Below are 24,570 nucleotides of genomic sequence, written 5' to 3' on the forward strand. Positions count from 1 at the left end.
TCTATCTTGAACTTTCACCTAGCCTTTCTCATATTATCTTTTCAAATGGCATCTGAGTCAGTGTTTGGGACAAATAGGACAATAATTGGATTGAAGGGGTGATGCGCTGCCAAGTTAATTTGAAGGCAAGCTCAGGTTTGGGTATAGATAGATGAACAAAAAAAAAGAAGTCAGTAAGAGTGTAACCTATTCTCCTTCCTTCCATTCAGGAAACCACTTACGTTACAATTTGGTGGGGAAAAAAATCAAAGTACTTGCTAGAAGTGACTTTTTACTGCCTATACTTTTGTGCATGCCAGTTTCTATCATCCCTTATTAGTCTTACTGGTAAGTTTCTCTTGACACTGAATTCAAATCAACTGCTTGTAGCCCAGGCCTAAACAGCTAAGCCAGCATCCTGCCTGCAGTGAATTGCAAGGAAGCTATTGTATTTATAGGTATACAAGTGCAGGGCAAGAACATCCTTGGCTCTCAGACCAACAGCTCCTGAGTGAAATGTACTGTCTAGGCTCTCCTAGAATCTTTTCACTTGAATAGTCACTAACCAGGGCTACTTTCAAGGCAACCAGCTTGTTCTTCCTGTGCAGATGGCACTGACTCTACAGCAAATTAGTGCGCAAGGTACCTGCTGAAGCATTTGCCACAGATGCTCCCCGAACCCCAAGCTGTACACAGGGGCACACTCCCAACAGCACAGGGGGGACAACATAACACCTATACCTTTATCTTCTTCACAATTAGCTTGACATCCCATCAAAAATGTCCTCACAAATACCAACCTGCAAAGCATTGTGTGTATGGTACCCTCAGGTGCAAGGTACTCAGAATCTGCCCTCCTTACTGGAAGTGAGTATTAATCAGGCAGAGGAAAGACACTGTCCTCTCATCTATGCCAAGACAGCCCCCATGTGAACTTAAAGTTCTGCTTTTAGATTCACAGATTGTTACAAGAAAACAACATCTTTATGAATTTCTAGAAGCAACCACATTTAAAATGTTCAGATCTACAGCCTTCCATACATTTGATGGTGAAATCTCTATTCATTGTCATTTCTTACTGTATCTAGCACATTTAAGCAGATCTTGCCTCTAAAAACTGGCACTCTCTGAGGCTTCAAGATTCTGCTCTACTTAGGTGGTGGAAATGTTATATACAAAATGAATTGGAGTTTTTTAAAGGGGCAGGGGGGAACCCTGCAACTAGTTAAAGGGCAGTTTAAGGATGTCTCACTATTAATTTAACATAGAGTGCAATAATATTAATAAGCGAAAAACTTAATTTGATATTAATGCTAATTTTGTAGCATAGGATACAAGATTAAATGCGTTGTAATTTACCACTAATGATACCTGTGTGCATGCCAGGTTATCATCATCATGCAGAATATCACCAGTACATGGTAATGTCAATATAAGTTAAACTTGGGGGGGTCAGCAATAAGGGGTGGGTACGAAACAGGCTATACTAACACAGGCAATAAAATTCTTCTCTGAACAAAATTAGCTAATCTCTCTCTTGAAAGGTCAGAAAGACATTAAGGGAGAAAAAAGTACACAGGGGAAACATATCACATCAATCTGGATTTTCCTGAATGTTACCCTTTTAATCTTGTCAGAGGCAATATTGAAAATAAAGTGAGATGCAGCAGCAGGTGTAGAGTGGACACAAGTATGCAATTCTCCTGGGGAGCAGACACGAGTTAGGAAACCCCATTAAAAGCAAATGCTGAAAAGGATCAAGGGAACCAAATATGCTCCAATTTGCATTGCAGTCTACAGTGTATAACATTTACATCTGTCATAAAGCCATAATCACAGAGAACTATAAACTATGCTGAAGTTCTGAAATGTTTCTTGGGCTCCTTTGCTTTCAAGGACAGGATTTCTGACCCTTGTTTTGGAACTGGTACTGCTACTAACACACCACCTGCAAACAAAGCTTCAGGTGTTTGTGCTCATGTGACAAATGAACTAGTAATCCCCAAGGATTTGCCAGGCCAGAAAGTGGCATAAGAACCTGCTCGGATAAAAAGACAGGTCAGTTATGGATGATCATTAGGTTTTGAGCACTGGTTGGGGCAATATTCCCCAGCATCAGACACCTGGTATTCAGAAGCACTCCTAAGGGAATCCTGTTTGACCCTGAACAGATGATCCTATCCAGCTGACCAGGCTGACCGCAGCCCCACTCCACCCAGGCCAAATAAAATCATCCAGAAGGGCAGGAACTCTGACATAATTCCCCTTCTGCTGACCCCTAGAAGCTTTTTTCACAGCTGGAGACCCCCTCAGCTTTTATTTCTGCTAATGGAGGTAGCACTTTCCCTGCTAAGCAACAAGGCAACACAAGGAAGATAAAGATTGGTGAGTGGTCTAAATATAGATAATCCTTCTCTGTTTCTCCTATACTTCCACCTCTGTCATTCCCCACAAACTTACACAGTCACATCCCCTGCCCTAGAAGGAAAAAATTTCTTCTGAACATTTGGCTTTAAAATGCAGCCCTGCACAAATCTGCAGTTTTGCTTTCTTCCTAGGAATAAGGTACCAGAGAAAAAGAAAAGTATGAATAAGTCTACAAGTAATTTCAAGGAGAGGAATAGTTCTCTCAGGTGGTGTCACGATCACTACAAGTACAGCACTAATTAGTTTCCATGCATTCAAAAATATGTCACAAGGGAACTGCTTTTCCTGTTTGGAACTCCCTTAGGTTACAGTAGCAAGGTAGTAATGTCAACACAGTTAACTAGCATCATCAGCTCTGGACTGATAGTAATACTATGCCTAAAGGGGAGCAATACTTTCAGCAACTAAAAATCAACATAATGAAAAAGTACACATAGCTGAAAATATTCTAAAAAATTTACAGAAACCTTCATTTAGAAGCACTATCCCAAGCTAAAAGCCATAATCAAACAATCAGACTTCTCAATCATCAGTCTTAGCATCTAACAGAGTGTTGTTCTCACAACACTCTTCATACGGTTTTGCTTTCCAATTCATCCTTGAAATAAGGTACATCAAGAAAGCAAAACCTGAAGGCAAACAGCTAGATCACCACACTGACTTTGTGTCAGTCCTTTGGTTTGTAATTTCCTTGTGAAGGCTTTACAAGTTAGAAAAGTGAACTAAAAAGAACAGAGTAAAATACATGAGCTTAGAAATGCAATGCTCTTTTCAGTGGCAACTAAGATGTAAAAGGTTAATTTAAAAGGTTAACTTATTTGCCTTTTATTTACTCCAGTATACTCTTCTCTTGTCTATTTTCTACTTGTAGCTCTGCAGCATTGCAGCTACCAGCAGAGCAACACAAACATTAATGCTGCCCAGTGGGATGCACATGCCATACTTATGCAGGAGTATAAAGATGTATCTGTATTCAGAAGAGCAGGTATTCCAACTTTTCTAAGCATTCAGCACACAACTGCTGTCTTGGCATTACTGCTTCAGAACTCACAGCTGGCTGGGGTAAATTACTTAAACCCCCTTCCTTTTTGGCCATCAGTTTCTGTCAAATTACAATGAACCTCAGGATAGGCAAAGCTACTGAATTGCTCTTGCTGGAACTCCACAGTTGCCAAGTTATCTTATAAGCATGTTTTCACCTTTACCTCACATTGACATATTTATGAGTAGAGCTCATGGTGGCTCAGGTTTAATTGCTCTTGCATTAAACTACTTGTGTGGTGTGGACAGACTCTGAAAGCTCCCCCAACTGAACTGCTTGGTTCCTCTGATTGGTTCTGCCTATGGGCTTTCATGGAGCTGATTTACCCATTTCACTTAACTGTTCAGCAGTGATAGGACTTGTGGAGATAAAAAGTAAATTGCATGTTTTCTTTTTTGTCTCACTCTGTCAAACTCTTGTGCCTGAATTCCACCCTCAACATTTTTCTAGCTTTCGGAAAATATATATGAATATTTAACACTGCTCTGTTCTATTTAAAAGAAGAGTTTCCTTTAATCAAGAATCAAGCAGTTGCAAACAAAAACTCTTGAAATTCTTTTCTGTTTAATTAATTTTAATGCAGAATTTTATTCACATTAATGAATACGGTAATATTAGCTGCCAAAATGACAAAAGTATTTTAACAATTACTACACTTGGACTGTCAGAGCATTAGTTGGGTCAAAAAGTTAAAAAAGGTATTCCTTGATCAATATGTATTTTAAAACATATCTTAATTGAACAGCAGAAATTAAAAAATGTTGCTACCAATATGGATCAAGTCACTTAAGATGCAAGTCTTACCAAATCCGTCATTTCCGTGGTAAACACAGAAGAAAAAGTAAACCCCTGATCCACAGAATTTTGTCATTGACATTATTATCAATTTACAGTACAGAGAGATTGAAAATATATTCTGGAAAATTTAGTATGGATTGACAAGTTACAACTGCACAGCTCTGGAGAGAGAATAAGTAGCTGGCCTGCATGATGAGCAAGTGCTCCAAGTTTTATTGTGGGTTCAGGGGTCCTTTATGGAAGAAAATGAAGATTTCAATTCAGTACCGTGGTGATACTTCTCTAGCTGTTTACAAGACAACAATTGAGCCCTGGCTTTTCCATTCCTTACCTGATGTTAGCTGACTTTGCCCTCAGGTCATTCCAGCGCTGGTTCATGTCATCAAGCCGGTGCTGGAGCAGGGCAGCTTCCTCAGAATTTCCCAGGGCTTTCACCATCTTCTGTCGGTTTCCATCAATGCTTTTAAAGATGTCATTGTGAGCATCAATCTCAGCTTGGATGTCCTGAAATATCAGCAAGAAAAGTGCAAACATCTTAATTCTCTGAATAAAGGGAGAGCTTGTTCTCATTAGTACTCCTGAGCACTACAACAGAGCACATTGGTCTCACTTCTGTGAGTGACTCTGAAAATAGATCCATAGGGGAAAACCTGCAACCCTATTAACGGCTTTATGAAATGTCAAGTTTTCTTAAGTGTGAGAAAATGAGTTTGAAAGTCATCCTTGACTGTGAAACAGGACTTAGGACTATAAATACTAAGCTCTTTTCATGTTTTTGTAGCACTTAAGGTAGCTAATTGTCTACTGTTCTTCCATGCATTTCACACAGTGCAGCATTTCCAAATGCACTAAAAAGCATTTCCCGCTCAGAAATAAAAAAGATTCAGACTTAGCTATGTTGTCTTTTACTCTTACTGCACAAACCTCACACAGCCCAGTAAAATTCAAAGTCTGTCTAGTGCTTTAGATCATATGAAATTAAAGCTTTTAACTAAAAACTACATTCTTATGACTACAGTTACCACAAGCCCATTTTTACAGATGGCAGTACACCATGGCCTGCAATATGTGGAGATAGATACAAAACAGCAGGATGCATTATAATCTAAAATTCATAGAAATACCAAAAAGAAAAAAAAGTGCTTAAGATTTCAATTCAGCTTACTCATTTCCCCTTCCCTTACAAATTAAACATACTTTATTCTCTGATCTACCATCTGCCTCAAGAAACACATTACAGATGTTGTCTTCATCTAACCAAGCAAAGTATTACTTTTAAAACATTGTAAGATCAAACAAAAGTTCCTGCACCACCACCAATGCTTCCTAGCATCCATGCATCTAGATATACTCCAATAGAGCAATTTAACTGTATGGAGAGCCAGGAGGTGTTCTGGCTGTCTCAATGGGATTAATCAGTGAAGATTGTGACAGGAACTCAATGCAGATGTAACTAAAATTATTTTGCAAAGTAAGAAATTCAGTAACGGAAAACCCTTTAAGGTTTCTATTCATCCAGATAGCTCCTCAGTAACCTCCATCCAATCCCAGAAGCAGGAAAGGAAGGAGCTCTTATACCCCCCACCCTCAAGATGTAGTCCTAAACGTTTGAACAGCTGCTTGCACATCTACAAATGATGGCTGGATACAGTGGAAAAGCAGCTATGAATCTGAGACAACATGAAAGCTTTTTTCAGTTAGGGAGGAAATAAAAAAGAGGTAATGATACAGCTGGAGAAGTAGGGGCAAAACCCCTGGGCAGAACTGTCACTATCATAAACTCAGCAGTAGCATAAGTGTGTATAAAGACAGACATTAAATCTTTTTAAGTGTCATACATAGGCCACAGTGGGTATTCATTATAGCCACTGTGACTATAGTATAAGATCAAAGAGGTCTGATTCACAATAGCAGCTGGCTTTAGATATAACAGATATATAATTGCTACTTAAGGTCTCGGGTATTTCAGGAGGAAAAACAACTTTTGGGGGGAAAAACCACATCTAATTTTCAAACGCTTTTACTACCAATTTGCACAGAACACTTCAAGCTTCCAAAGAGCTATCTTGACTTGCACTTAAACCTAAAATGGATAATAACTTAAAAGGTGACATATGGTGTGGGTAAGGATTCATCCCATTGCATGAATGATGATGCATTTAAAAAGGCTGAGAATGCCAGCCTGCCTTTGACAACCTCTGTGTCTCCATTGAGTCATGGCATTGACTCAGCATCTGAGGAGAATCATAAATCTGTTAATACTAATGCCAGCAGTCACACAACTGTGGCTGAACAAAGCCAAAGCAGCCCTGCCCACTCCAGTGTAATGTGAGTCTGGTTTTGCATATGAAGGGAGTGCCGTGCAAGCTTCTGTCAATGCCATCTGGCTTCTGCATTATGACCCCAGTAACTGCACATGTAATTCTCCCCGTAGAACATAGATTCATGAATTCACAAAGCTGAAAGTAGAGTGCTAGCTAGGATCACTGTCATAATGCTGTTTCTCCTGCCAGCAAACTCCTCTGTTAGGAAGAACAGGATGGGTGTGTGGGGAATTGCAAGAGAGAGAGATGAAGCAGGGGAGGAGGACAGGAACTTGCTAAAAAGAAAAACTTGCTATATAAGCACAGATTTTGTGGTTGAAGTTCACAAACTAAAATTTTAACTTTCTTCTCCAGCATTAAAGCATCCTTCTACCCCATGTTACAAATTTCAGGACAATATACGACAAAATGACACGTTAAGCTGAAAAATACAGGAGCCCTATGAGACCTCTAAGTTTTTGTTGACCATTACTACAGTGAATTCCTTTGAGATGAGACAAGACACAGAAATATTCAAAATCACAGGGGAGAGTCTGGAGTTTGCAAATGCCAGGGCTTGTATGGTTCAAAAAAACCTAGAAACATTGATTTGAAAACTTCTGTCTTAACCACAGCATCGAGCACCTCAGAATCCCAGCATGTATCTTAATCTTTACAGTCTACCAGCAGTAATCAGAAGAGTGAAGCCCACATGACAGGCTGGGAGCAAAAGGGGAGTAAGTGATTTATACAGGGAAGACATGGTGCTACAAATACTTTTGCTGTTAAAATTAGTTACTTTTGGAAGACTCATGCTGGTGGAATACTGGAGAGTATCTGCCCATTAGCTCCAAAATTTGCTACTGTAGGAAACTGAAAATCCAAGAGTTTATTGTAGACTGGTTTGGATATCTTGGGGTTTTTTTAGTCCTCTGAAGACACAAGCTTATTATGATATTAAAATTAACCAAAATCATTAATAAGTGGTTTTTTTAAAAGTAATTTTGTTTTCTGAAACTTTCATGTTCATGTATATTACTATATACTATAAATATATAGTATTGACTAATCTATTGTATATATATAGCATTATACTACTTCTCTGGAACCAGTGCTGATTTGTATTTAGAAAATGAACAAACAAACAAAAACCCCAAACAACACACAAAACCAAATGAATCATGCTTTACAGTCTTCCCTCCTGTTTTTTGACCACAGGATTTATGTTCATCTTAATGTGTAAATAAACTAATATATATTCTGTTACAGACTGTGGTCTTCTTGGGCACAGCAAGTTCATATGGAGAAATTTATATATATATATATAACTAAAATATATATATGTCTTTAAAAAAAATACAAAACCAAGCGAACAGTAGTCAAAATATACAACCCAGGTTTCATAGGAAACAATCTCATTTTTAACAGTCTCCTGTCTCTCACTAATCAGTGCAATGATAGCAAAGCCAAGCCTCCTGCCTCTCAGCACTACTGCTACCAGATGTCCTGGTAAGACTAACTAGTTTGAATAAAGAAGAACAGATGAACCAATGGAGAAAGTTCTGCATTCATTGGAATTCTGCTCATAAAAACCATCATGAGATCTTCCAATTTGACTAAGAAAATATTCAACAAAATTCAACATCAACCTGCCCATTTTATATAGTATAGATTTCAAAGGCATAATCTTTGTCAAAGGCATAAGTACATGAAACTGTGTTTATCATACCTTTTCAAATTTTGTCAGCAACTCACGTAAACTGAAGTTCAGACCAATCATCATTAAGCGTCTCCCGAAGCCTACATTTTTCCGATATGTCCTCCAAGCCAGGTCTATAGCCTTGAAAAGTTCTCTCTCTTTTTCCACCTATACCTTCTCAAAGCTCCCTGAGAGCTCCCGTGAGCATCCCTCTCCTGGCCTGTATTCCCCTGGGAGCAGTTCACACAGCACCATTGTCAAAGCCTCCCTGTCCCTTCTCCTTTCCCAGGTCTGGGCACCTGGGGATGAGCAGCTGATGCTGGATGATGCTCCTTCCAAGGCTAACCTGGCCCCATGGTGCCCTGGGGATCTCCTTATTGCCTCACCTGGCCAGGACTGCCTCCAGCTCACCGTGGCAATGCTCTGCAGGCTCCAAGTGCTTCTTGAAGGCCTCAAGCTGAATGTTTGGTCTCAATGACCCCAAGCAAGAGAAGTCATACTCCGCTGGTGTGTGACAGATGCAGAGTGTGGGGAGAAGGCACAAGTCCTTCCATGTTGCTCCATTCAAGGAAAAAAAATCCAAAGAAAAAAAAATACAAGAAAAAAAATGCCCAGACAAAGAAACTTCTGTTTATAAAAAGCACAAGACACGGGGTTTTCAGAGAAGTCAAGATGGGATGAGGAAGGCTCCTTCAGCCTAGGAAACAGGAGGCCACCCCTCCTCTCCCTGCCTCCCTCAGAGCCAGCCACCAGCAGGCTGGGGTTGCTAAGCTATAGCTATGGCCAAGCCATCTACAACCTGCTTCGCCTTGCCCAGGGGATGCTGTATCACAGAACAGTCAAGGCCCACTAAAAGAAATCTAGAAAGTAATTTCCTCTCTCTAGGCAAAAGGAAAAAAAACAAAACAAAAGAAAACCAAGAAACAATCTCCAGCAAAGGATCCTGCTGCAACCTCCAAAACCTTGGCTGGGGACGTCCTCCTTTGGTCTTGCCTGCTCTGACAGCCACGCGATCATCTATCCCCAGCATTTGTTTATTATTGTAACCAGCATCCTCCCTTCCAGCAGCCCTGGTGTGGCTCTGAAGCCAAGCTCACTCCCCCTTCCTGGAGGCCTCCCAGCTGGAAAACCACCACCACCACCCAACCCCCCCACCCCGCCCTGAGGCTGCAGAAACCCCGGCCCCAAAACCTTCACTCGCCCCCCTTTTCCTTCCCCTCAAAAAGAAAGGTGGCTATGCAGTCACTCAACAGGTTTTGGAGCTGTAAAAACAACCATTTGGGGGGCTGTAAAAGCAACCTGTGCTCCAAAAAGCCTACCCAGGGCCCAGCCGGGCGGGGGGAGATTGTTCCCCTAAGAGCCCACGCTCCCCACCCGCAGGAAACCTGACACCCCGGGGGGGCTGTGAGGAAATCGCTCCCTTCCAAGCCATCCCGGCTGGAAAGGCTGAGTACACGTCAAGGCCTATTTAAGCTGCTATTAATGCTTTCCGTAGAAGCAGGCATTACTCAACTGCCACAGCCAGATTCAGTAATGGTTGCCAGCAACTCAAAAAATGTATAATTAAAACCAAACCAACAAACCCATTCCAGCCATTTCTCCTACGGCCGTGTTGGGTGTTACGTGCTGCCTTTAATTTCTTTTTATTTCACCCAGCTGTCATATGAAGTACCAATGAAGTCATCAATAGCAAAACTGTCTTTAGAATTAATCCCAGCTACTGGGTTATACTGACACAGCCAGCATGGGTGAGGATTTAAAAAATAAACTCTGGAAGGAAAGAGAAATAAAAATGTTGTCATTCGCTTATTTTATTTGTACTTTGCTGCCTGTGTTTATATTTTATGTAAGCATATTACACAAACTACAGAAAAGTGCTTAGAAAATACACCAAGAAAAGTTTTCCAAGCAGTAGCAAAACTGGACCAGCATTACTGCACAACTGTTGGCACAAACTGTCTGAGTTTATTCCACTGCCTAGGGAAGCAAAAAGGTCAATTATTAAAGAAACAGTATCTAAAATCATGTTCAAATACAGTTCTTTTCTAAATTAACCACTTATGGAAGGAAAAAAACCCCACATTTGGGTGAAGAAGTAAAACCATCATGCCAAAGACTTAACTACAATCTGTATTTAAAAATATCTTGGTTTGTCCTGTAAGACAAAGTTTGGATCCTGATTCACACACACACACACACACACACACTGACTTCTTTCTGCTGCCTTAGCAGAAAAAAAAGACAAACCTTGCAAAATAGGAAGAAAACAGCATTAAATTCACTTCAGAGGTGCTAGTGCATATAAAATGAAAATGGGTGTCAGGCTGGGTTATAATGAGTTTTCTTTACTCCAGGATTGTATTCAAATATTATGTTTATTTCGGGTTTCATGCTTAGATAACTTGTTTCTTGTTGTTATAAAAAAAATTATACATTCTAGATCTTTCAATATTATCAGATGCAAATGCCCTCTGAGGTGGACGGGTACCAAATTGCAGAATTCTATAGAAGGTAAACAAATATATACATATATACATGTTGGATCACTGCTTCTAGTAATAATGACTTCTTACTTGGTACTTTCACATGAAAGCACACTGCAGTATTTGAGAAATTCTGAATTTGTAGAAGAAAAATAAAGTAGCTTCATTAAATTTTACATTAACATCTACTTAATATAGCTTCTATAAAGGCAGCAGTTCTGTAGACATAACAGTGTTGGATCATAAGCTCCAGAAATTCAATATACAATTTAAGACAGCTTTACATTAAAATTGTCCTGATCAGCTTTGTCATAATTAAAAAAAAAACAAAAACAAAAAACCAACAAAAACTCTACACTTACTGTTGGTAATCAAAATGGAATTTTATAATGAAAACAGATCACAAACAGAAGAAATATTCAAATCCTAGAGTCCAAAGAGATCCACATTCTGACAGAGTGAGCCTCCATGCAAAATCATACTAAAAGTGAGCAGAACACCAACAGTGTCCTATGCATGCTAGAAAGCCTCCTTCCAAAATGCTCTTGTAGATACTAAGATTCACAAATGGGAACTTAAAATACTGGAGAGTAATGTACTGTTGATACATGGAAAGCACTGTTAGTGTAGATCATCTTCAATGCAACTCCTTGTTACATTTTGGCATTGAAGTTTGGTGCATTTTTCTCACTTCTTAAATAATAACATAACACGGATTGAAATACTATAACCAGGTAATGGCAACACGAATAAAGGCAGTTTGAATAACGAGAACCATTTTATTAATAGTAGAAAAACCAAAGGTCAGTACAGCAACCTGTGACACACTACAACCAAATTTTCTAGCAACTGCTTCTAGGAGTGGATTCTGAACTTCATGAAATGCAAACCCATTCTTAAGACCCTCATAATTTGGAAAGACTAAATTAGGATTATAAAACTAATAGAATAATTATACATCTAAAAACTTAGTACTGTAAAGAATCAACTAAAACCCAACGTTTTATCAAGTATAAATCCAAAAGTAACCTGATTTTAGGCTACTTCAAAGTGAATCAGCAGAAACAATGAAATCAAAACTAGGTTGTTCCTGTGTGCCCTACTCTAGGTTATCCTACTGTGGCAGAGGGGTTGGACCCAATGATCTTTTGAGGTTCCTTCCAACCCCTAACATTCTGTGATAGGTAAAGAGGTAAAGGAAAAAAAAAATTTCATGGCTTCTGGAAGGAAAAATATCTGATCAACTGGGAGATAATCTTATACACACCTCTAAAATTCTCTCAGAAAAAATAGAAGTCAGACTTTAATCTGTAAAACAAGATTAAGAAGACTATAAAGAAGTTGCTTCATAATTGAGGTGTTGTGGAAAAAATGTAGGAAAACTGTCATACTATACACAGTTTGGCTCTAAAATACAAACTAAAGGAGAATAGAAGGTTTTTTCATGTTTTAAGAAACATGAAAAAACAAATAGCAGCAAGAACCTTCAGAGTGAATGAACTGGGTTGTTAATACATGGGGTATACATATACCTTTGGTGACTCACAACAAGAAGTAACAACAACTAAAAGATAAAAGAACAGTGTTCCCTTGTACAGCTCAGATGTAAAGGATGCAGAGGTCAATAGGTGGTTACAGCAAATCAATACATCCTGGTTTACTCAAGACATGCAGCTTCAGGCAGGAACACAAAAAAAAAAAAAAAAAAAAAATCACTTGTTCAAAAGCACTGTGGCATTTTCTCTGTCTTTGAAAAATATCTGGTGTCAATCTGATCAGACCAGGAGGGAGAGCTGCCCTCGTCCTTCTACAGAAGGTCCACATTTACAACACAGAGGTAACACAAAGCTCCAGCAAGGTTGGTCCTACACTGAGCCTCACTATCAACTCAACCCAGCACCAGGGTTTTGCTAAGCCAAGGTCTTCCAGCATTTTCACTGATAACGTCTGCCAGAAGCCAAACCACTCAAGTGACATGGTACCCTAAGGACCAAGAGTTTGCCAAGACAGATGGGAAAATCAAGCTCTTAACATAAACAGAAACAAACAGCAGGGTAAGACAAAACTCCTATAAATATGATTGCCCAAAAGACTAAAAGGCATCAGCTTGCCTTGGGAAGGTATTTTTACATGGATAAACCAGCCACAGTTAGTGGGCTGCCCTATGCAATACCTGCCATATTCATTGACAAGTTCTGCATTAGGTAAGCCAGACAAACTGTGAACTTCTTTAGAAAACTGAGTACAAGACAAGATCTTAAATCTCAAGAATAAAATTTGTTAGCATCCAGATGAGATAACGTAGTCTTGGAGACAGCCAATGTTGCATTGCTATGAAAAATTACTGAAGGACTGTGCAGTTTGGTGGTGCTTTTTCCCCCTCTTATTTTTTAACTTGTTTAGACAACACATGGCTTTCAGTTTTATGAATCAATCATGACTTTCAAATTTCACAGCTGAATAGAAATTGTCTGGTTTCCTTTCCTTGAACTTTCCAGAAGCACCAAGCTCTAAGAGCAGAGCATTTCAGATATGCTCAGGACACAAAAACTGAAAGAAGTATCTCATACCTGGAGTATATCTAACAGTGTTTAAATGTCAAAGGAAGCATGCAGGGAAGTACCAACCCAACACCCATTTTAGGCATGGAGCCATTAAGAAATTTACTGTAAGAGAGATATTAGGAGTAAATCCTTTACTGTGAGGATGGTAAGACTCTGGAATAGGTTGATCTGGTTTGTGGATGCCTCCTCCTCCCTGAAAGTGTTCAAGGCCAGGTTGGATGGGACCTTGAGCAACCTGGTCTAGTGGGAGGTGTCCCTGCCCATGCAGGGAGGATGGAACTAGCTGATCTTCAAGGTCCCTCTCATCATTATATGATTCTATGATTCTTATTTAGCTCCTCTGTTTTATGTCATACCTAATTTATTTTTTTTACCTCTGTCTCCACTGAACACATAAAGAGAACAAATTATTTTTTTTTTAAACTGAAGAAATTACATAAGTACTTAATAAATATGTAAGTGCTAAAGCTAATGTAAAAAGTTTTTAAAATGTTAAGTTAGGATCAATTACTGCAACTGCTCAATGCGGTTTAGAGATTAAATTAATTCTATTTTGTAGCTGACACAAAAATAGGAAGTATCTCATGCTTGTTGCCTAGAACTCAAAAAACACATGGAAAGAACATGAAAGAAAGCTCCACGTGTAGGAATGACCATTCTGCTATCCATCTTTTTATATATGTGCATCTAATCAGAAATTAATAAATCTTGCTTTAATCCATGCAACAACAGTGAAAAAAAAACAAACAAAAAACCCAACAAAGTTGTAATGCAACACCTTAGGTTAAAGAATAAAGGTAAAGTCAAAATTGTACAGATTCTCATAAAAATGCCTTTGTTTCCAACTGGAAATAAGCTTCCAAGGCAATAAATAAAGCCCAACAGAGAGCAGAAAGCAGCGTTGTCCAAGGCTATAACATTTAAGAACAGTAAATAAGAGACTTCACTTTTCAGAAGGCGTCAAGGGAATCAGCCACTGAATGTTTTCTGGGTATTAGATTTTAAATGGTGTTCCCACATTAAAACTTCCAACAACCATTATGGCTTCCAAGGGAACACCATATGTTGTTAAGAAATGGGACAGTTGAGAGCAGTCTTTCACACCACACTGCTTATCTTGCTGGCATCTCTTATGGCATGAAGTGTTCTCTCCTGCAGTCTATGAATGAATGGCCTATGATCCTTGCTGTTGCAAAGTGCTTTGCTGTTTACCTCTCCACTCCTCCAATTTTGGTGTTGGTTCAGTTTTTCCAGGGTTTTGTTTTGATGGTTTTTATTTGTTCAAGAATTCAGCCCCTGAAAATTATCCCCAGCATTTACTGGAGTAAGAAATGAGTGTAAAGTCTCAGTAAGAAGCACCGGTTTGGATACACATTCCAAAATGATACTCTACAGATACTATCGAGTTTATTTTAAGGTTCCTGTATGTGATTGCTAGTGGCAAGCTCATGTTTGCACGTGTAAGTATCAAACTAGAAAAAAATGCTTTTTTTGTCTGTTCATTTGTTTTTACCTTTCAGTGCACTACACTGCCCTTCAGTCTAATTTTTTTCAGTAGCACATGAGACAGAAAGGTGTTTGGCCAAACTTCACCCTTGGTTATTCTCATGAGAATTCTTGAGCTCAACAGAGTTAGAAAAACAGGACAAAAAAACCCCAAAAAACAACCTTCCTTATGACTGGCTTATAACCATGTTTGATAACTTACTCCAGTAATCACAAGTTCATCAGGCTAATTTTCTTGCTAGAGGCTACTCACTACAAAATCCAGAAAAGCAGATGGATGCCAAAGATTAAGTCTGTGGCAACTGTAGCACTTCTGAAGTCAGGTCTCCCACCCCTCAAATAAATGCTTTTTATATATATAATATATAAAAGGATCAAGTCTCCCTCAGCTGTGGTGTTAGGACCAGTTGTGTTCCAAGAATTGCAAATCTGTTGTAGGCTGAAGAACCAGAATGAATATTCTCAGTATGTTCACCAACTCAAGCTGTTGGCAGTAATGTTTCAAAGGATACACCTACAGAGGGCTTAAAAACTGGAGCAAATCTGTTCAGTTGAGGAGGAGAGAGAAGGAATAGAGGAAATGGAAAAGTCTTAATCAACTGCTTGCATATGCTCAAAACCAAAGGAAAGAGAAAAGGCAAAAATCAGGCTGCACCAACCATCTCTGCCAGCCCATCCCCTGCCCTGTGCAGTACGTCCACCTATGTAACAACTGCTGCTGCCTCACTCTCAGGTGGTACCATCACTCCTTAGCCTGAGATAAGCCAAGTCCAGAAAATGAGGTGCTCAGGGGAATAGATGTGCACCCAAGACTGCCAAAGGATGTTAGCATGCTCATGTAGAGGGACCCTGAACCTCCCACTGGATTTCCCAGTGCTACTGCTGCAAGCACACTTTTCTTTTGAAATATCCCATCTGACTGAACTTGTTAAGCACTGAACCAAATTTCCTCACAGAACGTTTATTATCTTTCTACATGCTGTCCCATTTTGTCAACTAAGAGGCTCATACAGAGATCTTATGACTGGCCTGTTGACAAAAGGCAAGGGCATTTACAATTGAAATTATGATAATAGAATCTTTACTCCTAAAATAAATTATAAGCTGCATTATCCATAACTACAGCCTTAGCTCTGGCTTGAACAAGAGGCTTATTTAAATACAATGTGCCTAAGGCTTCTCTGGTCCCATTTTATTGCTAGTTACTTTACAAGAAACAAATAGGTTTTCCAGATTGATGTAAGCAGAGCTTTCATTGTTTAACACTGCCCAGAAGCTCCATTTCCACTGAATTACTGTATGCTTTTATTCTCATTTAACTCTAATTTAACATCAAAGACTCCACCTGCTTTTCAGAAGCACCTGATTTTGTGCTGAAGGAAGGAAGCTGAAGATTTGTACATAAAATTATGGAATGAAGTTTCACCAAGACATGAGTTCTTGAGCACTGGGCACCTTACAGTAACTGCAATTCAGTCCACCTTGGATTTTAATCAAGGAGTAACTTCTTGAAGCTAATTTTGTTTTTTGGAGAGTCACAAAGAACTGGCTGACATTCAAAAAATTTGATCAGCATACAGGAAAATCTGAGGAAAAGTTTTTAAAATAACCACAGCTTTACATTAATTAATTTTGTGTTAAAAATGTTAAAAAGCTGAAACCCTGAAAACTTAGAGGAAAACCAGAACTTACTGAAGTTTTAGTTTAACTCTACATATGAATAAAAAAATATATACACTTGGCAATCATGCAAGTCATAAATACTAGTGTATGGTACATGCACTAGCATTTGACCCTGAATTCATTCAGGATCAAATGCTGTTGGACTTTCTGGATGTTTAGGGTCCCAATGAGGGGAAAAGAGGGAAAGGAAGCACACACAAAATCATAACAGAACAAAAATTCTGGTGAAGTTGTTGGGGTGTGGAAGAGCCCACTGCATCTGCATCTCTGTGTGGTATATGTAAGTACTGTTGGACTTTCTTCAGAAGACCAATAGAGAAAAGCAAGACTGAGCATACCAGCTAAGGCATGGCAGGTGGCACCCGTGGTGAGCACACACATTTCAAAGAGACTGATCCAAACACCTGTGAAGAGCAGAGGCACTTGTCCCTTGCACTTCCCCCACTGTAGCATGCAGTTGGATGAAGGCTAAGAACTGAATTGGTCAAAGCCATACACATTCCCAGAATAGGTCTCTTCTAGTGCTAGAGTTTCCACCTGAGATGTTTGTGTCTAATGAGCCATTCAACAGTGACATGAAAAAAGCTCAACAAAGCAAAAGGTAATTTACTTTAAAAAATGCAGAAATGAAGAAACACCAGATAGGAGAAAACACAAAAAAACCAAAACATAAGCAGCTCAGATGAAGCTCTAAATATAACCTCTTTGGCATACTTAATAAAATAAAGCTGTGAGAATTTCAGGGAAGAAAAGATGAGGCAAATTTGTAAGTTGCATTTTTTTCTAAAACCTATTTTTGTTCTGTTATGATTTTGTGTGTGCTTCCTTTCCCTCTTTTTTTCTTTATAGGTGATTGTAAGAAAACCAAGGTGTGATGATCACCTATAAAAATAGACTCAGTGGAAGTGACTTGTCCAATATACTATGCTATATTACTGTTCTCTGGTTACTTAAAAAAAGAAATCAACAGCAACCCTCCAAATGACATTTATAACCTTTCAGGCCCAGCCATTGTTCTCTTGAAAACCCAGCAAGGGATATTCAGACATACCAGCTTTGAGTAAGCTCTCCAGGTCACTGGCATTTCCATAGGTGCTAAATGTCATCACAGACCAAATCCAAACTGCTCTTCAACACTTCCCAATAACTATCAAGGAACAAAAAATGTTCACACACTTGCACATACACGTTTTTTCTTATCTCTGTACTTCTCATACACACATAAAAAGAGGGTATGTGAAGAGCAAACAGATTTCTAAAGGAGTGGATTTGTTAAAAAACAATTTTGGATCATCTGTCAATGATGCTGAATACTTTCTGCTCCCCTTGAGACCACAGACCATGAACGCAACAAATACCTTGGCAAAGCCTAGGTGTTTATATAAGTAATGGTAAAGTAAACATGAGTGAAAGCCTACCTGCAAGGAAATGAAACTCAAAATAAGATATTCTATAGATCAAAAAAGTCACTGTAAATGCAGCTTTCTATTGGGCTGGACACTTTTAAAACCGAAGAAGCCTTTCCAATTATTACTGCAACCTAACACCTACTAAAGAAATCTCTCCCCTGAACCAGGGTGTGCATTGTCCTCTAGTGCTTGGTAAAAGCTGTATTGTCTGATCTCCCATCTCTCTTAGGGAGTAAGCACTGCGGTGGCTCTGGGCATCCCAGGTAAAGGAACACATGATTTTGAAACTGAATGAAAAAGTTCTGAGCTCGTATCAGGGTACTTCTGAAATTACAACAGCATTCTGCTACACAAAAAAACCAACTAGCACCATTTAATTTTGAAATCTTAGTAACCTGAAGTACTATGTAGGCCACACTGTGAGACATGCATTCAGAGCTACATTGAATAACTGACAGAATTGCTGAACTGTGGTATTTCTGTACAGCATTCAGCAAACAAAATATAAAAGAGCTTGCATAGGAATAGCAAAGTAACTTTAAGATAGGCCTTTTGTCTGAAATGCTTAGCAAGTACAGCAGAACTTCTACAGAACAGCAGGAAAAAAGATCGATGATGGAAACATGAAAAACACTCATTTCTCAGAAGGAGAATTCAGGAGGGACAACGAAGTTCAGCAATCAATGTTAAAACGCATATACTTGTGTGGAGATGGAGCTATCTTGCAGAGGACCACAAAAGAACAGACATCGCTCATTTGTAGTAATTTTTTTTTTAAAGTTAATTTTCTCTGTATCACTATTTTCTGTCTGTCTAGGACAGCAGCGAGGAAAGCAGAATTAGCAGTTTTGGTCTAAGGTCTTCAGGGGAAGAGGCTCTGTCCTACTTTGACAATAGCAGTTGCTGAGGCAACTTTGGTTTCTGACAGGAATAAAATGAAGTTCTAGTGTTAGCACAAAAGAGCTCCCATTGATTTTGGCCTCTTTCAGCTGATGTAAATAATCAAGTAACTATAAATTTGACAAGGAATAATTGCTGCTTCGTCCATTACACTGTGTACTCAAAAAGGCATTTAAAAATCACCTTGATCAGAGGGAAAGGAGAAAGGAAAGCTGAGCTCAGATAGTTCTCCTTCATTATGCTCTACAATGTCACCTGCAACCACACAATCATCTTCAAGTGAAAGAAGAAAAAGAGTTTGGCAGTCTACAAAGTAGGTTTGAAATTCTATGCTCTGACAGAATCAATGGGCTCCTAGTTCTGGGGGAAAAAAAAAAAAAAAAAAAAAAGGAATTTGTGACGTTTCATTTTAGCTGCAGATGAGCTCATTTGAAGCAAAGGTTATCTGTTAGCAGTGTCTCTGATGATGCGTGGCTCCTGATAAATTTAACTCAAGTTAAACATTCATAGAACTTTCAGGGTTGGAAGGGACCTTTTAGATCATCTAGTTCCAATCCCCCTGCCATGGGCAGGGACATCTCCCACTAGGCCAGGGTTGCTCAAAGCCCCATTCATCCTGGCCTTGAACATTTCCAGGGAGGGGGCAGCCACAACTTCCCTGGGCGACCTGTGCCAGTCTCATCACCCTCATGGTGAAGAACTTCTTCCTAACTTCCAATCTAAATCTACCCACCTCTAGTTTTAATCCACTTCTCCCAGTCCTATCATGACCTGACATCCTAAAAAGTCCCTCACCAGCTTTCCTGTAGGCCCCCTTCAGATACTGAAAGGCCAATGTCTCCTTGGAGCCTTCTCCTCTCCAGACTGAATAACCCCAACTCTCTCCAATCTGTCTTCATAGGAGAGGTGCTCCAGCCCTCTGATCATCCCCGTGGCCCTTCACTGGACATGTTCCAGCACATTCATGTCTTTCTTGTAACAGGGCCTCCAGAACTCTACGCCGTACTCCAGGTGATGTCTCACAAGAGCAAAGTAGAGAGTGAGAATCACCTCCCTCGACCTGCTGGCCACGCTTCTCTTCTTGCAGCCAAGGATGCTGTTGGTTTTCTGGGCTGCAAGTGTGCACTGATGTCTCATGGTTAACTTCTCATCCACCAGCACCCCCCAACTCCTTTCTCCTCAGGTCTGCTCTCAAGCCAGTCACTGCCCAGCCTGTATCAGTGCCTTGGGATTGCCTCAACTCAGATGCAGGACCTTGCACTTGGTCTTGTTGAACTTCATGAGGTTGGCATGGGTCCACCTCTCCAGCCTGTCAAGGTCCCTCTGGATGGCATCTCTTCCCCCTAGCCTGTCAGCTGCACCACACAGCTTGGGGTCATCAGTGAACTTGCTGAGGGTGCACTCAATGCCACCATCCATGTCACCATTGCCGTGGCTTCCCTGAGCCCTTGTAGGAGTTTCGCATGTGTTCTTGCACCCTTTGGTAATGACACAAGACTGAGTTTTCTTCAGCCTCTTCTCCTGTGTACACAGGACCTCTTCTACCAGTCATCTTTTTCAGCCTAGACTGTCAGTGCTCCTGTTATATTAAAACAGCCCAATGGGACTCTACTGACATGTGGCTATCACATGCTACAGCAGCAAACACCTTTCTCCTCAGTGACAATGTCACAGGCACCCCCAGGACCAAAAGTACTTGCTACTAAGCTTGAGCTAACATCCATGCGTGAAGGTTGCAGCAACTAAATACATCTTCTCTGAATCAAGACTCTCACTACCACCACTCAGAAATTATTTTGGCTTCAGAAAACACAGATAATCTCTTCCCTGGCTGTGCATTTCCTCCAGCTTCTGGGAAATGGACAAAGTGGCCCGGCACAAAAAGTGTGCAATTACCTTCCTAATTCATACAAACAAGCATCAGGAAAGCATACCCCAAACAAAGGGGGTACAACAATTACCTTTTTTATTATGAGCACCCACAGAATTTCAACCACCTTTTCTTCAGCCAAATCTGATATGTCAAGTGTTGTACAATGATAACTACTCTTTAAACTTACATAAAATAGAGTTTAAAACAGTTGCAGGAAAGAGAGTAAAAAATTAACACTTGCATTTCCTTCAGCAAGATTCTTAAAAACCCTACAAAGGTCAAGAGGTCAGTTTCCTATAAAGAGCTGACATTCATGAAATGAAAATCACCAGACACCCTCCCTTAAGCAACTGCTTTGATGATCTCAATGAAAGTTCAAAGCTTTTTTTTCAAAGCTTTTTTTTTTTTTCTATTTAAGTAGAAAATATTTTGCTAGTGAATAAAATGGCAAGTCAACAACCTACATATCTAAAATCAGTTTGGATTTGTTATTACTTAATATAATAGTACTGGTGTAGTGAAATGAGGCAACCAGGTGCCACTAATTGCCAGGTAGTGGGCATGAGCTTGTGTTAAGCCCACCTGTGCCTGATTAGAGAGAGCTGGGTTCGAGCCTCACCCTAATGGTGATGAGCTCTCATGGTGCCCTTTTATTGGCCCCCTAATCCTGCTCATGCGCAGTTGGGGCCTGCCCTAATCAGGCACAGGTGGGCTTAACACAAGCTCATGCCCACTCCCTGGTAATTAGTGGCACCTGGTTGCCTCATTTCACTACATACTGGTGAAAATGCTAGAAGAAATGAAGGGAGGACCAGAATAGTTATTAGATTTTATCATTTTTTTTATGAAGCACACTTAGGGATATTACCTACCAGGTTGCAGAAGATTTTATAGCAATTTTAGTTGTTGTCTCTTCATATCTCTTCAAAGAACAAAAAAAGTGGAAAAAAACTGTACTGATCTCACATGCATGCAAGTAGTAATTACAAAGAAAACACTCTCAGTTGTAAGGAAAAGAAAAAAGTGTTTCTAAGCAAGAATGCCTGAAAAACATGCAATGATGGAACATTTTAGTCTATAATTACAAATGAAATCTAAAAGTTGGTGATGGTAAGAATACCGGGAACGGAAAAGGAAAAGAAGGAGAAAAGAAGTATGAATGGCAGCTGCTTCTTTTTCAGTGCTTGCCATCATTTTCTTGTGAGATCTTGTTATACCTCAGGTCAGTCTCTGGTCCTCAAGACTTAGCTAAATGAAAAAAGAACAATATGCCTACAGTAATTAATTACCATACGCAAAGTACTTCCAACACCTGAGGACAAAGGAATTCCTACTATTGCTACTCCTATTAAATAGGATGATGGGCAAATCAGGTGTTCAGAAAGGCTCAGGCACCAAATTTAGACTTGATACACATTTTTGCTGTGTCTGAAGAGGCTGCTGTTATGGTAGAAGGCTTATGAAAGGAAGCAAAATTGGTCCAAATTACTTTTCTAAAGAAAAAAGGACTCCAATGGAAGAGAGCAGCAAAACCTACACAGTAAGGATGCAATTTATTAATATTTATATCTTTCAACAATGACATTCTAAAAAAAAAAAAAAAAAAAGCATGAATCCCAAACACTTTTGTATCCGGACCCTGTGAAAACAGGATTTTTTGTAGATTTTTGTGATCTCCTCTTGCATTTAATTTACATTTTGATACTTTTGAAAGTATTGTACGACACTGTTCTGACTGTTAATTTTCTAAAGTCAATACTCACTTAAGGTACATGACCCTTTTGACTGTCACCTTTTTTTCCCCTCCAGGATGGAAATATGGTTATGCTGATGTGAAGCTGTCCTGCCACAATGAAAATAAAACATTGAAACATCAAACGCATGCTGTCTAAGCATCAGGGAATGAACACCATGTTTCCCCTGGCATCATCTGCTGATGTTCTGGATGCCTAGATAAGCATCTGTCCTTGTCTAAAACAACACTAAGATTTTTTTCTTTTATTTTTTTTTTAATGGTTCCCAAAATATCCACTTGCAAAAATCCCTCAAAACAACAACAGCAATACCAAAATTGAATCCTTAAAAATGTACAAAAAAGGCAGAATTAGTACTCTTTTCTAAATTGAAACCCATGCAGACCAAAGTATGAGCGTACATAGAAATGTGAAAAATCAGCCTGACTAATCTTCATCTTTAAAAGATTGACTGAAAACACAGTCTACAGTACTATAGCTTTAATAAAAATGGAAATCCTGTGTGGACAAATAATCTGAAACTGCAACAAAACACTCATTTATCACTGCATTCCAGGAACTGAGATATTGCAAATTAATGACTAGAAGGTAGATACATTGAATCCCTTCAAAAAGGCAACCCAGTTTTTTTTAGGTATCAAAGGTGAGCATGCAATACAAGCACTAGAATAACAGCTAAGATCCAACAACAGTTAGATTTTAAAGCAATAAAACTAAGCTGGCAGACCTTCAGCCTATAAACAAAATTATTGTATTGATAGCATCTATGCAATCCTTCATAACAAAAATGAAGACCAAATAACTCTGTTGGGTACCATCTGTGAGCTAACTTGACTGATTGACTTCCAGTATTTCAAATTGAAAAGATAATTCTTGTTGAAAAGTACTTCAAACCAACAAATACCTACAATGAATCAAAGACAGATGCCAACCACAATATTATTTGACATGTGACTAGCATTGTAAGGATTTATTTCCATTCAATACTCCTGAATATGAAAATATCAAGTATTTATTGATATTTTTAGCACACATTTCAATCTATTATATTAAACCTATAGATTCTGAAGAGGATTAAAGCGATAACTCTTACAAAGTCCTTTATCCATTTTCGATGCTATATTCCAAAAATATGAGGATATATTGCCACTGTCTTTATGCAAAAGGTTTTCAGTCATTCTGGATCAATCATACCTTATTTTAGCTGAAGGTAACTTGGCTGATCATTGACAGCCTAACCAGATTAAGGTTAGGTTTTAACCTTTTCTAAACTGTTTCTAAAGCTTTTTGCCTATTACACATTGTGCAGTTAAGCTTGAAGTTCTAAGTGGAAACACTGGAATTTAATGGAAAAAAAAATACAAAAGCATTTTGCTTCAGGGAAAAAGAGTTGGACTTCTAACCTTTCCAACTACTGTGTCCCTATTAAAGTACTTCTGCTCATTCTGAAGAGGAAAAAAAAATTCTCTTAGCATTTGAAGTGGAATAATATATGATTCATTAACTGTCTGCAATCAGCTGGACCATAACTGTACTCTTGTACTCTGAAAAGAAATAAAATATCCTTTCCAGCACACTAGCAATCAATGGGAAGCAGCATATACTGACACAGAGTATCATGAGAAGCTGATATAAGTGGCCACTGAAATGTACATTGTCCTTATAAGAACTTAAAAGTATCTCTTTGAACATCTCCAGATTAATTTCTTCTACTTAAAAATGCTAACAAGCATTACCACATTTAAGCACATTTAGAATAGAATTTTACAATAGAACTGTATCTGTGCTCTTGAAAATTAATTACACTTGCAGAAAACGCATTTCGAATACACAATTTTTCATTGCTCAAAGTTGCTTGGCTTTTTAATTTATAAACCTCAAATACAGAGGACACTCCTAATCTAAAAAAGTTACCCAATTGTGCAATCCAAAACATAAAAACTGAATTTGAGTTAATGATACCAAACAAATCACCCTGATGTAATTTTTTATCATTTGGTCCTTGTTAGAATTATTAATGACTTGAGTTATAGTCTTAGACCAATACAGAAACCTCCAGAACTGCTCTTGAAATTAGTTTGAATGAGTGAGGGTGGGGTAGGGGTTTTTTTTTCCATTTATTAAATTGGGAAAGGAACCTGCTCCTCCAC

General features: G+C 39.0%; 1 protein-coding gene across 1 annotated transcript in view; it reads right to left on the reverse strand.

The window, feature by feature from the left end:
* Nucleotides 1-24,570, reverse strand: part of UTRN (utrophin) — a 352,138-nt gene that overhangs the window by 110,162 nt on the left and 217,406 nt on the right. Inside the window, exon 53 of the mRNA XM_030446581.1 lies at nucleotides 4,578-4,750. Within this exon, the coding sequence (XP_030302441.1) occupies nucleotides 4,578-4,750 (173 nt within the window). The remainder of the gene's footprint in view (nucleotides 1-4,577; nucleotides 4,751-24,570) is intronic.

This window comes from Calypte anna, chromosome 3 (genome assembly GCF_003957555.1).
Source record: "Calypte anna isolate BGI_N300 chromosome 3, bCalAnn1_v1.p, whole genome shotgun sequence".
In the NCBI taxonomy this organism is placed as follows: Eukaryota; Metazoa; Chordata; class Aves; order Apodiformes; family Trochilidae; genus Calypte; species Calypte anna.